We start from the raw sequence: 14,715 nt of genomic DNA, 5'->3' as shown, positions 1-14,715 counted from the left end.
TACAATCAACAAAGCTGTTTGCTTCATTTTATCAGGACATTATTCTATGAATACTTGCCACTACTTTCATTGTTCTTTATTTCATCAGTAGACCTCTGCTGTTTATGAAACTGACCATCATATCACATTATCGCCATCTGCTGATGGTCACCTTTACACATGCAGTTTGGACAAATAGGCTATACAGCCTTCATACTACGTATATCCTCATATTACGCTACAAGGGACGCGTCGCGTCGACGGCTAACGTTAAACAAAGTGTTTGATTGGTGAATTGGTTCCGCGTCAGAATTCCGAGTTACGCGTTTGCTTTGTTGTCAAGTCGTTTCATTGTTCGCGTCGCGTTACTATGGGACTTTACAATGTGTAAATAAACTAGAGCATTAGGCTACATTACACATGGCTGTTTCTGCAAAGTGAGTCTCCCTGTAAGCGCCGAGGTGAAGGTTGACATTTTAGTTGAGGAAGTGAGGTGGGAAAATACACGAGCAAACTTGACAGTGTTGATATGGCGTTTCGCAAAACATGAATCTCCCACGCGGCTTATTATTAACAGCAACAGCTCGGTTTAATTCCGGGTTATAGGCTACGGTTTCAGTTCTGATCTGGGGCCAACAAGGTCACTGTTACAATACAATACGAAAAGACGTTATTATCATGAGTGTAGTGCGCAGAGTTGTCATGAGGACTGGGCTGTTTCTCATTCAGCCCAGCGTGCAGGCGATGACAGCGCGCTGTGTGTTTGCAGGGACGATTAAGCGACTTTTCCCCCGGGTTAGTTTTACTCAGTCCCGCTCGTTGTGCTCTGATGGATCAGTTGCTGATCGGGATGAAGTCCTGTTGCATCGGCTTGATGGTGAAGACAAGGGTAGGTGCATCAACCATAGGCATCAATCAACTAAATCATATTTTGCTGTAGGCTGACGCTTCTTGTAAAAAGAAAACGGTCTATTTGAGCCGTTAATGGGGCCCACCTCAGCAAACTTTAGAACAAAAGTGAGTTATTTTAGTTTTATTTTGGACCTATAAAGCCTTGATATCACGCCTTTATGGGAATGCATAATTTGCATATTCCTAATGGAAATCGGAAGATTGTTATGAATAACCTGCTTCACAATCTTATATGGGAACTCTCCATAGACGTAATGTTTTTTATACTGTACAAACTGTATATTCAGTGCATTCAGGTTGAATTCACCAGGCTGCAGTGTGCTGCATTCACCTGGATAGAAACACACACACACACACACACACACACACACACACAATATTTATTAATAATATATTACTAAATGCCATCATTTTAAAGTGGTGGATTTAAAAAAAAGTGTAATTATGTTTAACACGTTTTTGATCACGTTTTGTAATAAATATGTCATCAACCATCATTTTTAACGGGAATGAAAGCAAGGCTGTGAGGGATAGACTTTAATGTATCTGTTGTACTGTTATTTAATGTGTGTTTGGGGTTTTCTGCTGTAAAAAAAAAAAAAAAAAAAAAAAAAAAAAAAAAAAAAACTATTTAGAAATATCTTTCCATGAAATTTCAGTAGACAAAAAAAAAAAAACTCCAGACAACATGAGCTCTGGACAATTATAAGTGATCTAAGGGCTTTATACAGCTTTTTACAGTGGATGCCATTGAAAACACGGTGAATCAACGCCACTGCTCTGAATAAGGTCTATGCAACAGCAGTATGTTCACAGAAGCATGTCATGTATGTATAGCATTAGTAAGTCTCTGCACTTGCTCTGCAGTAGCAAGACCAATACAAAATACATTAACATTGTCATGTCCACCATGGCAAATTCTTTAGAGAGTTTTCTTGAAAGAAATAAGGTGATGAATAATAGTGCCAAGATGTGGTCACGCTTAGTGTGTTTTTTCCCCCGTCATTTCAACAGTAATCCTAACGATTGGGAATTTCACATAAGGGTGAAATATTTCCCAATGTAGATTTCCCAATACGTTGAAGTTGGTCACATGTGGGGTAATTTAACATGACCATTTTTTTGTCATCACTTACTCACCCTCGAATTCCCTCAAAAACATAAGAGTTTACTTTTTCTGTTGAACACAACAGAAGATATTTTAAAGAATGTTGGTAACCAAACAGTTGATGGCACCCATTGACTTCCATCCATAGTAATATGGAATGCATGCCGTCAACTTTCTGGTTACCAACATTCTTTAGAATATCTTCTACATACATCACTACACTATTGCCAATAGACAATGGACCTATTTTAAGTTCACATAAATTTCAAAGAAAATTTGTTAATGTGACCAAACCTTTACAGCATAAATAAACTATTACAAGAATGTTTAAAGCAAACCAATTCCCCTTTGAAGACTTTAGCCACAGTCATGAGTGCAGTAACTTACTATTTATATTTGGCATACATTTTCCGTGTGGTCTGTGATCGCATCAGAACAGATCTGCCACCCACCCGTTGGAAACCGTAACCGCATGTACTTTGGCAGTAGGCACAGCATTAGTTCTCCTTTTCTCTTGTCTGGTTAGGTATAGTGGAAGTGCTGATGCGTCGTGAGAGGGCGCGGAATTCTCTGGGACGCGTATTTGTGGGTCAGGTGAGTCGGCCATCGTGTGTGTGGAGAAAACCCCCTGTCTTACAGCATCAAACTCAAACATGTAGCAGATCTAGACCATGAACTTCCACTCTCTTGAGCAATAAATGTATGGCTCTAATGTGTAAAAATGCACAAAAAAAAATATTTGACCAATATGATGATATAGCCCCTTAATAATTTTACTGGTGTTTTAAAGAGTTAGTTCACCCAAAAATGAGAATTAGCCCATGATTTACTCACCCTCAAGCCAGGTGTATATGACTTTCTTCTTTCAGACGAATACATTTAGAGTTATATTAAAAAATATCCTGACTATTCGCTTTATAATGGCAGTGAATGGCAGCCTAAAATTGAAAGCCTAAAAAAGTGCATCCATCCATTATAAAAGTACTCCACACGGCTCTGGGGGGTTAATAAAGGCCTTCTGAAGTAAATCGATGGGTTTTTGTAAGAAAAACATCCATTTTTAACTGCAGACGCCTTCCGTATTAACCTTACGGAAAAAGCGTAACCGGCGCAGCGATAAAGTCAGACGTAGCGCAAGTATTTTGAATGACAAAAGACGTTACATTTTCTGTGTAAATTTAATACGGAAGGCGGTCCGTCGGAAGTTAGATATTCAGAAGGCCTCGTTTAACCCCCTGGAGCCATGTGGATTACTTCTATAATGGATGGATACACTTTTTTTGGCTTCAAATTTTGGGCTCCCATTCACTGCCATTATAAAGCTTGGAAAAGCCAGGACATGTTTTAATATAACTCTGATTGTATTCGCCTGAAAAAAGAAAGTCATAAACAGCTAGGATGAGTTGAGGGTTAGTAAATTATGGGACCATTCTCATGTTTGGGTGAACTATCCTTTTAAATTTCCACCACACATAAGAAGACAGCATTCTTTTTATGGTCTTCTGAGATAATAGATGAATGTAAATAAATAAATACATTATTAAGAATGTATGATATAACTGTTCAAGATGCAACCAATTGCAGGTATGCTTTTTAAATATTAATTTGATTTATGAATGTTCCATTTCTGTCCATTTTCTTCTTTCTGTTTCCAAAAAGTAGAATAAGAACTCTTTTTTTGTTTGTATTTGAACCGTTTTTCAAAAGAATCTCTGGCAAAAGTGTGTCAGGCCTTAAATAAATAACAGCGTACAAAGACAAAAATAAATCGGGCATATCTTTCCAAGAATTCTGTCTCAAATCAATAACATGAGTTTTTATCTTTCTTTGTCTATATATGCATCGATATCTGTCCTTCTCTGTGCAGATAAGGGAGCTGGTGTCATCAATACATCACGATGCAGCAGTTCGTGTGGTGATCTTTAGGAGTTTGATACCTGGAGTCTTTTGTGCAGGTTTGTTTAAGGAATCTGTCACACAAAACCAAAGGCAACTTTTCCAACGTTTATGTTTTAAAAAAAGAATAATGCTGGAAATACTGTTTCAGTATTCAGATATCTGCATATGCCATCATTTGTCTTTTTGTCTCTTGACAGGGGCAGATCTTAAAGAGAGAGCCCAGATGAGTAATCCTGAGGCAGAGCTGTTTGTGCAGGGCCTACGATCACTAATGAATGACATTGGTGAGACATGAAGATGATGATTCTCATGAATATTGCAAAATGACTAATCCTCCACATACAGTGATGGTAGTATAATGATACAGAACTCTGACTTCTGATAGTGTTGCACTGAAAAGGGAATATTCCCCAGCTGCAAATATGATTATGACTGGAGGTGAGAGTGATTGGATATACAGAATAAACTCACAAAAAGTACATTTTCCCTCAATATCATCAGCTTTTGCAAAGTCATGCAAATAATATTTCAGGGAAATGCAGCTGGTTTATAAGCAATAGTCTCTATATAATGTTCTACTATATTTGATCAAAATAAAGAAAATGAATGTGTATATAGTGCGGTAAAATGCTTCTTTAATGTTTTAAATTAGCATTCCAGCATATTTTATCAGCATCATGTTGATTTAGAAAAATAAACAGATTTTTAGACTTTCTTAGTATTTGATATTTAAAGTATTTTCACTTTTTTGAGTAAAAAATATTTTAAATATTAACTAATTTTGTTTAAACTTTTGTCGAAACATATTGATCTGCATGCAATTCAGTGACTGCAGGATAGGATTCTCTCTTATGCTGCCTTCACATGCTATTGGAAATTTCATAATTCCCACTTCAGAAGTCATGATTACGAGCGTGTTGCTTACTCGTATGTAAATATGCATTATATTAATAACCAGATAAGATGATCTAGCTGGTGTAGGGGGGGAAACAAATAACACAGCAATAGTTCTCCCCATGTTTAAAGTTTATGGCATGCCCATCTTGGGAATTTGGGAATCAAAATTATTTCCGAACTTCCCAGTGGTAAATACGAAGGGCATTCATGTGCAATTTTTACCTAGGAAACTTGTATCTACAATAATTCTGATAGCATGTGAAGGCAGCATTATTTAAATAAATAAATAAATAAATAAATTTTGCGCATCAAATTTCGTCATCCGGGAAGTGAAAATTGTGAATTTGTTTTAAAGCATGACAGGAAGACAAATAAATAATTGCTTAAAGTGTTCATTGACCACATTTGTCAATCTCAAAATTGAACAAAATGAAAGATATATTTCTTCAATTTATAAGAAATATGGGGGTGTCAGTAAGATAAAATAAATACACTTTTTTTGAAGCAAGGAAGCATTAAACTGATTGAAAGTGACAGTAAATACAATTACATTAATACAAATGATTTCTATTTCAAATAAATGCTGTTCATTTGGACTTCCTGTTATGTAAACAATCCTGAAACAAAATGTATCACGGTCTCCACACAAATATTAAGCAGCACAACTGTTTTCAACATTGATAATAATAAGAAATGTTTTATAAGCAGCAAATCAGCATATTAATGATTTCTAAATGACACTGAAGGCTAGAGTAATGGTGCTGAAAATGCAGCTTACCATCAAATGAATAAATTACATTTTAAAATGTATTAAAACAAAAAACAGTTATTTTAAATCATAATAATATTACTGTTATTATTACTGCGGCCTTACATAAGAGCATGAGACTTCTTTCAAAAACATGACCTACTCCAATCTTAATCAGCAACTAAAAACCAACATTTGATCCCAAGCGTTTTAATATTTTCTGTTATTCTCAGTTTTCCAATTTCATTTTGAATCCCAGATTTTCAGAGTGCCACTATATATAAGTCTGTCTCCACTGAACACATTCAGTTGAGTGTTTCAGAAGAGGTCCAGCTGTTTGAAGCCTTCTCTCATTAATGTGATCTATGTCCTGTCTGATTCGTGTGTGTGTGTGTGTTTGTGTGTGTCCATTATGTGCCAGCTGCGCTACCCATGCCAACCATTGCAGCAGTGGACGGCTTTGCTCTCGGGGGCGGTTTGGAATTGGCTCTAGCGTGTGACCTTCGCACTGCAGGTGAGCGGCTGCTTTGACCTTCTGGGGGTAGATGATCACTACAGGTATCACAGCAGCTGATGGTGCAGGTGTGGGTTTGCGTGATTTGTAGTCATTCTGGCATGCCATGCAGTGGGGAATTTCTTCGGTCACGGCATGCGGAGGCTTGGTCCTTCAATTGACCTTTGTCTGTGATTGTGTGTGTTTTGCAGCACATTCTGCGCAGATGGGCCTGATTGAAACCACAAGAGGATTACTCCCAGGGGCTGGTGAGAAAAATAACTGAATAGATAGAGCGGCTGAAATAATAGGACAAACAGACAGCTAGATGGTAGTCCCATTACAGGAGACAGATAAACAGGAAGTTAACAGAAAGACAGACTTAATTGGAGAGTGAAACTATAAAGTTCCTGGCAAAAGTTTTTTAAGTACCTTATACAATCTATGTATTGAATTATAATTATAACAAGTTTTAACAGGACGTGTTAGTAAATAAATTTAAAGGGTTAGTCCAGCCACAAATTAAAATGAGCCCATGATTTACTCACCCTCAAGCCATCCTAGTTATATCTAAAAAGTCCTGGCTCTTCCAAGCTTTATAATGGCAGTGATTGTTGCTCTCTTTTTGAAGTCTGTAAAAGTGCATCTATCCAGGGCCGGCTCTAGCTCTTTGGTTGCCCTAGGCGAGATGGAGTTTTGCGCCCCACACTCACTTTTATCGTCTCTAATTCAGCACGTCTGTTTACCAAGGCCTACCCCTAACCGAGAAGCATTTATTATTAAACACGTTAGACGCTTTATTTCTACTTTTCTAATATTTTCTCACTTTTTATTGAAAATAAATGCCTTTCCGATCTGATATGTGATGGGAAAAGGGAATAGAGCGAGTGTGGCAAAAGGCGGATTCGAACCTCTGATCGATTTGCATCAAACCTTGATGACATGCGTCTTACCCCTACACTACTTTACTTTATTTGTCTGAAAGAAGAATGCCATATATACCTAGGATGACTTGAGGGTGAGCAAATCATGGGCTAATTTTCATTTTTGGGTGAACTATCCCTTTAAGAATTGCTGTAGATCTTCTGAAATGTTATATTTGAATAAGCAAATGAGGCATATCTAATTAAATAGGCAATAATGCATCAATTTCCAGAACAGTTTAATTTTGTTGATATGTTAAAGTTAAATTTTTTAACGCTAAATCAGTAAAAAATTATTATTATTGAAAATACTGTCAACACCCAGATAACAAATCACCATGTTTTTAGAAATAAAACGTAACAAAAACGGCAAATGATATATGAACCAACCCCTCTGTAAAACAGTGAGAATTCTAATTTCAGATTTCTGGCCCTATGTATGAGAAAAACGCAATTTGATGAAACACCCTTTACAGCATTGTAATTGCATCCCCACTACAAGATATTCTTAAGATTATCATGCCAGATTTAGCACCTTGCGTGATCTCACAGGGAAGCGGATATAAACAAAATGGCTACTGTGTCGCGGCAACTTGCTGTATAAATTATATGAGGAGACATTATAAAGTTGTTGCCACATTTCGACCAGCCGTTCCTCGATCTCCGTTGTCCACTGGATCTGTACAGCTGCTTGTTCCGTACAGCTGCGGTCGATTTCAAAACTTCTGTAACTTTCGTCTCCTTGTAGACTTGTCTTTCATTGGCTATAGTGGAAGTACTGCCGTAATCATGGTCATAATCATCACAATTAATATTCTAATTATCAAATATCTTTGATGTTGTCTGTTGTCATCGTGGCGATGGGTCCACGAGCAGATCGGGAGGTTTTTGGGAAGATTTGACCTTTAAATGCCTCACATTACCAGATAATCTGGGCTGAACATCGGAACTGACCGATGCCCTGGACAAGAGCCTAACATGATACATTTTGAGCTTTGAATTAAAATAAAAATAACTCAAAGAGCCAAATAAGATAATTGATGATGTATCTGATTAGTTTTTAAAGCCACCACAAAGTAAATCATCATTTCTCTGTGTTTATCAGGAGGCAGTCAAAGGTTGCCCAGGACAGTGGGCTTTGCTATGGCAAAAGAGCTGATTTTCACAGGACGCCGTGTCGGGGGTGAACAGGCTGCAGAGTTGGGGCTGGTCAACCGCTCTGTGCCACAGAACCAGACGAGAGACGCGGCCCACAAAGAGGCTCTCAGTCTTGCACGAGAGATCCTGCCTCAGGTGAGTCTGTAGGACACTTCCATTATTTACTATTTCTCTCAGTCCATGATATTTTCTCGCCTCTGCTATTGTCTCGCTGAATTATACCCTCTTCTGTTGTGAGCACACTCCAAAGCCCCTTTCCCACTGCGATAACGGTCCCGGGTCGAGTTGACACGTGACATCCTGATGTGACGTATAATGGCGAGCGATCTCAGCTTCAGCGCGGATTGTAAGGAGCTCCGTGGTCTCGACTTGTGTCCAGTTTGCGCACATTTCTGCTTGTTTAATTTTAGTTTCTTTTGTATACGAACACTCTCTGCGTTTAAAACACTGACTAGCTCTTCTGGCACTGCAGGGTTGTATTATTGAAAAAACAGCTCTATGAGTCGCACGATAACTACGTACACGTTGCGGCATTAGTTTCGGCTTTTGTTCACACAGCGCTCGTCCCGGGTCGAATACCGCATATTACTAGGTCCTAGTAATATGGGGACCTAGTAATATGCCTAGTAATAGGCATATTACTAGGTCCCCGACCCGGGTCGAATTCGGTAATCAATCCCGGGACGTGGTTGCTTTCACACAGAAGGCGACCCGGCAATGTTCCGGGAATATTGCGGGTCCGACGTCCAGTGTGAAAGGGGCTCAACATTATGGGTATACTGTGATAGTGTCCTGTGAAGTGGACTTCATAGGGTTCTCGGCCATCTTACATCCTCAGGAGTGCTGCACACCGCATCGGGAACAACTGTACATCAATTTGCCCATAAAGTCATTAAACACTGTATTAAACACCTACAAATAATGCATAGCAATTAACCAGTTAGTTCCCGCAATTTCGTTCCAAACCCATAAAACCGTCATTTATCTTCAGAACACAAATTAGGATATCTTTAGTGAAATCCGAGAGCTTTCTGATCCCACATATTATCACTTTCAAGGTCCAAAGGTAATAATGCTAATAGTGTCATTAAAATAGTACATGTGACTACAGTGGTTCAAAATTAATGTTATGAAAAATAATACACAAATAATTTTTGTGCAAAAAAAAAAAAAGACCGGCCAATACTGAGCCATTCTGACGTAGAACCTGGGATGCACTATGTACAACGTGCACAGTGCAGGAGACTGACACAGAAGAGAAGAAATTGTTACTCACAAAACGTATTCTTGTCGCTTCATAATGTAAATGTTGAAAGATGTTTTTACTACATTTCTGGGCCTTGAAAGTGGTAATAACGTTGCAATGGTATGGGGTTTTTTCAGAGGTTGGGCTATGCCCCTTTCCGATGAAGAGAAATTGAAATGCTTCAGAAAACCAAGACATTTTAAACAATGCTATTCTTTCAAATTTGGGGAAACAGTTTGGTAAAGGATTCCAGAAAGACTGTGCACCGTCATAAAGGGCCATTTAAGACATGGTTGGATGAGTTTGGTGTGAAATATATATAAGGAACTTTATATATATATTTATTATTATTTACTATTATTTATATATATATATATATATATATATATATATATATATATATATATATATATATATATATATATATATATATATACAGGTCATTCTCAAAAAATTAGCATATTGTGATAAAACTCAATGATAAAAATTAAACTTTCATATATTTTAGATTCATTGCACACTAACTGAAATACACAACGAGCTTATGAGCTTAAGGCCGCTATCGAAGCATCCTGGGCCTCCATAACACCTCAGCAGTGCCACAGGCTGATCTTCTCTATGCTACGCCGCACTGAAGCAGTCATTTCTGCAAAAGGATTCCCGACCAAGTATTGAGTGCATAACTGAACATAATTATTTGAAGGTTGACTTGTTTTGTATTAAAAACACTTTTCTTTTATTGGTCGAATGAAATATGCTAATTTTTTTGAGAGCTAATTTTGGGTTTTCATGAGCTGTATGCCAAAATCATCAGTATTAAAACAATCATTAATGACCTGAAATATTTCAGTTGGTGTGCAATGAATCTAAAATATGTGAAAGTTTAATTTTTATCATTACATTATGGAAAATAATGAACTTTTTCATTATTTTTTGAGAAGGACCTGTATATATATTTCTCCCTACTTGCGAATTGGACCATGTGAATGTGTGCCTAATTTGCAGCTTCAAAATTTAACGAGTGTTGCTCATCATAGTTCTAAAATAATATTTTATGTTTGTTTGTTTGTTTGTTTCTGTGTTCTTGAAATTGTCCTCATACTAGTACAGCTGTAGCCACAGGCATTTCACTGGGTGTGCTTTAATCCCATTTGCATCATGTGACACTGTTCTGTCACGGAGACCTTCTCCCATCATGACTCAAGACGACAGGCCGGTCATGAATATATGTATGGCCTCAAGACAGACCTGGCTCAAATGTGCCATTACAATCTTCCCTCCGGCCCCCTAGCGTCCAGAGCGCACAATTATCTCCTAACTCTCTCTAAACAACGTAATCATACAAAATACATGTGCGTAATCGAGTGCATGATCTTGTTATACGTTGCCTTAGGAGTGAACCAAAAAATATTGGTCATATCATCGTCATTACATGACTCGGCATGTGAAACTGGAATCTTCTTTACTGTACTAAACTCTCTCGTGACAACGAGAACATCCTGCTTTTCTGGTTTTCCAGTGATTGACAAGCCATTATATTAGATTAAAATGACGTTGGCCTATTTAGGTCAGTGTGAGTGGCATTCAGACATGTCATGCCACAATAACTTCTGTCAACAGCACTTCTGTGCACCTGACTTAACTGTGTCATCGTGATTATGTGACCGTGTCATACACAGATACAGTGCAGATTTTACAGTTGCAGTGATAAGATGGTAAACAGGCCTTAACTGTGGACAAACATACTCTGTCAGTAAAACATTTTTTTTTTTAAAGGAATTAATTATTTTATTCAGCAAGGGTGCAATAAATTGATTGGAAGTGACAGTAAAGTCATTTACAATCTTACAATTGTTGTAACAAATTACTTTTCTTTTGAACTTACTTAATAAAACATTAACTGTTTTTAACATTATAATAAAGAAGCCCTAAATATCAATTCAGCATATTAATATGATTTCTGAAGACTGGAGTAATGTTCGTGAAAATTCAGTTTTACCGTCATAGGAATAAATTACATTTTTAAATATAAAACAGTTTCTGACAATATTTTACAATATTCTGTCTTTACTGTATGCAGCCTTGGTGAGCAAATGAAACTTCTTGGGAGGGAAAAAAGAAAAAATCTTACCAGGCCCAAACTTTTTTTTTGAATGGAACAGTGTGGAAAAAATACCATATTTTTACCCTTAGCTAAAATGTATCCTTATTGAGTTACGTTTCCCTCTCTCCCCAGGCCCCGATTGCTGTGCGAATGGCTAAAGTAGCTATGAATCGAGGCTCTGAGGTGGACATCTCTTCAGGAATGGCTATTGAGGGAATGTGTTACGCCAGGGTGAGTGTCAAATCTGTACAATTTGGCTGTTGCAATATTTTGTGTGCTTGGTTTGACAATGTTTTGTGCTCTCTCAGCTCATTCCAACAAGGGACAGACAAGAGGGCATGGCTGCGTTTATAGAGAAGAGGCCGCCAAAGTACATTGGAGAGTGAAAGTTTTAACAGTACAGTACAAACATATTGAACATTCTGTACTATGGACTGTTTGGTTTCAGTTTCCTTTGAAATACCAACACCAAAAATGTAAAGACTTCGCCAGACTTAGTTACACAGAGAGGTTTTTTATCTTATGTTTCTGGATAGAAAAAATACATCAAATAAAATAAAGGAACTGTATGTAAGAAATGTATTTCAATGAATCATAAAATGGCCCTGATATGTCACTAGACATTAAGAAATCATGTTAATTTCAAATCCTTATATCACTGACAACAGTAGTCCGGCCAGGATATTGCCATTTAAAAGTTGCTGTTGCAGCCCTCAACTGATGTTGATGTTGTCATGTTTTGTTTTGTCCTGAAGCTCCACCCTCCACCTATCTACCAATCACAAAGTCAGTAGTGTTTCGGCATCCGGGTTGCCAGCTCCGCTCTAGTTACCACAGTTGCAGCTAAAAACGTTACTGCTGATCCTGCAGCCAATCTGGCAACCTCGAGCCAGTGGGAGGGGGATACACCTGCTGTTTTGGCTACAATCTTACATATACTTCCTTTTCCTAATTGAATAAAAAGATTCATACTGAAAAGAAAAATATAATAGTTTGTGATTTATGAAGCAAGCAATTTTAAAATGTATTTTAATGCATTAATTTGAGAAATTCTTTAACATGGTGTGTAATATAGCTGTTTATGAATGTAAAAGCTCTGCAAAGTTGTAAAGTCGAAAGTGCACAATAAATTATTGTCTCCCAAAAGAAAGAACCGACTGAGTAATTTGTATTTCTTCAGAGTTTGCTAAATATATAGTTTTGTGTTTTATATTGTGTTTCCAGCTAACTCCTGTTATTACTGTCTTACTGAAATACTTCTGCTGAACAGATTACCTAAAACTGTTCGTTTTCTCACACAAACCGCTCGTTTCGTGTCTTAGGCCATCAGTGTTTACTTCCGATGGGGGATTGTTTAATTTGGACTTCTCTGTGTATGCTCTTTGAGGTGGTGACCATAGACCTGCATTATGTGAGGCACAGACAAGAACGGTTTGACCTAAAATGATCAAAATTGAAACTACTGGGGAAACATACTCCAACATCTCAGATGCCCGAGGTAAGCTAAAACATTTCAAAATTTAATTTCAAAGTGAACTATCCCTTTAATGCACATTGTCTATTGTTCTTAGTACTTTGAGTAAAGATAAAGGATGGAGCAAGATTTTTTTGTTTTACAACTGTTTGTTACACAAGTCATTCATGTTGCTCAGCTAAGGTATGTGGTGTTATTGATACAGTTCCCACATGTGCACTGCAGTAAATTAGAAAAATACGCACACATTGGTTTGTTGATGAAATGATGCTCGTATTGATAGGGTAAAAATCAACTTCATACTGTCTTTAGTGTGTACGTGTCGCTGAGCTTTAGGAAGCCTCTGGACGGAGCTGAAGAACAGTTATTCTTCTGAAAAATACGTTTGCGGTAGACCAATCACAACAGACTGGGTCATCTGGCCAATCAGAGCAGGCTCTTGGAAAGGAGGGCTTTTGAGACACTGATTCATCCAACAAGTCATTTTAGAATCATTGAAAAATTTGGTGATGAGCAATGCATATTATGACAAAATTTATGTTTTTTATTCATTTTTTTATTTACCTTAGATGCATGTAAAAAGTGTTGTTGGAGACCTCCAAAACTAAATTAGGGAACTTTAAAGTAGCATAATAGGGACACTTTAGAAAAGATGGACAGCATATTGAAGCAGCATGAGTTTTACATTCTTTATTCCCCAAACATAAATTTGCATAAACGGGAATCCAAGCGGCAGTATGACACTGTAGCTTTCTCTGGTTTTTCTGCTTAATCCACACTCTGCATGAGGAAGATAACTGTAGTACGGCACAGAATCAAAATCCACGTACATGATGAGAGTCCCCACGATCAGCCTGTAGCGCTCAGTGAACCCGGAGGTCATTTGGTCCATTTATATAACAGCAGATTCAATTTAACATCAATTATTGTTGTCGGAAACTTACTCCAAAAATAGGCAGTGTTGTGATGCGTTTCAGTTGTATAAACCTGGCCAAAAATGCCAAACACTCAACAAAACTAGAATTACAGTCCAAATTATAACAAGGACTTACATTTCATGCAATTTGCAAGAACGGCTGCATGACACAACAAGATTTTCTGGAACAAAGCATATTTGTTGGAGCATCTCATCATTATTCATGGCCCAGTTACGAGCAGAAAACCAAATCCATGCTGCGAAAAAGAAGCATACACATCCAGGGACATGAAACATTTATATACAAAAAAAAAAAAAAAAAAAAAAATATTTAGTTCATTGCAACAAAATGGAGTATCTTTTTTTTTAAAAAGGTTAGTTCACCCAAAAATGAAATTGATGTCATTAATGACTCACCCTAATGTCGTTCCACACCCGTAAGACCTCCGTTCATCATCGGAACACAGTTTAAGATATTTTGCATAATGCAGTCAATGCCCACTTCACTGTCCATGTCCAGAAAGCTAATAAAAACATCATCAAAGTAGTCCATATGTGACATCAGTTGGTTGATTAGAATCTTTTGAAGCATCGAAAATACATTTCGGTCCAAAAATATCAAAAACTACTATATATACTACTAAAAATATTTTATTCAGCATTAAATTATTGCATTATTCCGCAATGATTCGGGTCGCCAACGTCACGTGATTTCAGCAGTTCAGTTCGCGTCAAACTGCCAAACTGCTGAAATCACGTGACATTGGCGACCCGAATCATTGATCGATTCACTGACTCATTAACCGTTTGATTCTTTTTGGAGGCACATGGAGGAGAAGACAATGCTGAATACAATCG

General features: G+C 37.5%; 1 protein-coding gene across 1 annotated transcript; it reads left to right on the top strand.

Annotated features, from left to right (window-relative positions):
• Nucleotides 1–167: 167 nt before the first annotated feature.
• echdc2 (enoyl CoA hydratase domain containing 2) lies at nucleotides 168–12,628 on the top strand. The gene is made up of 9 exons (XM_067417211.1): nucleotides 168–868; nucleotides 2,526–2,593; nucleotides 3,867–3,954; nucleotides 4,096–4,182; nucleotides 5,965–6,057; nucleotides 6,249–6,305; nucleotides 8,065–8,252; nucleotides 11,600–11,698; nucleotides 11,776–12,628. Exons 1-9 carry the CDS (start codon nucleotides 658–660, stop codon nucleotides 11,851–11,853), a joined length of 969 nt encoding a protein of 322 aa, XP_067273312.1. The 5' UTR covers nucleotides 168–657; the 3' UTR covers nucleotides 11,854–12,628.
• Nucleotides 12,629–14,715: the final 2,087 nt, after the last annotated feature.

The sequence above is a fragment of the Pseudorasbora parva genome, chromosome 15, assembly GCF_024679245.1.
Source record: "Pseudorasbora parva isolate DD20220531a chromosome 15, ASM2467924v1, whole genome shotgun sequence".
NCBI lineage: Eukaryota > Metazoa > Chordata > Actinopteri > Cypriniformes > Gobionidae > Pseudorasbora > Pseudorasbora parva.
Note: the sequence above shows the minus strand (reverse complement) of the source record. Positions and strands in the feature narration are given on the sequence as shown.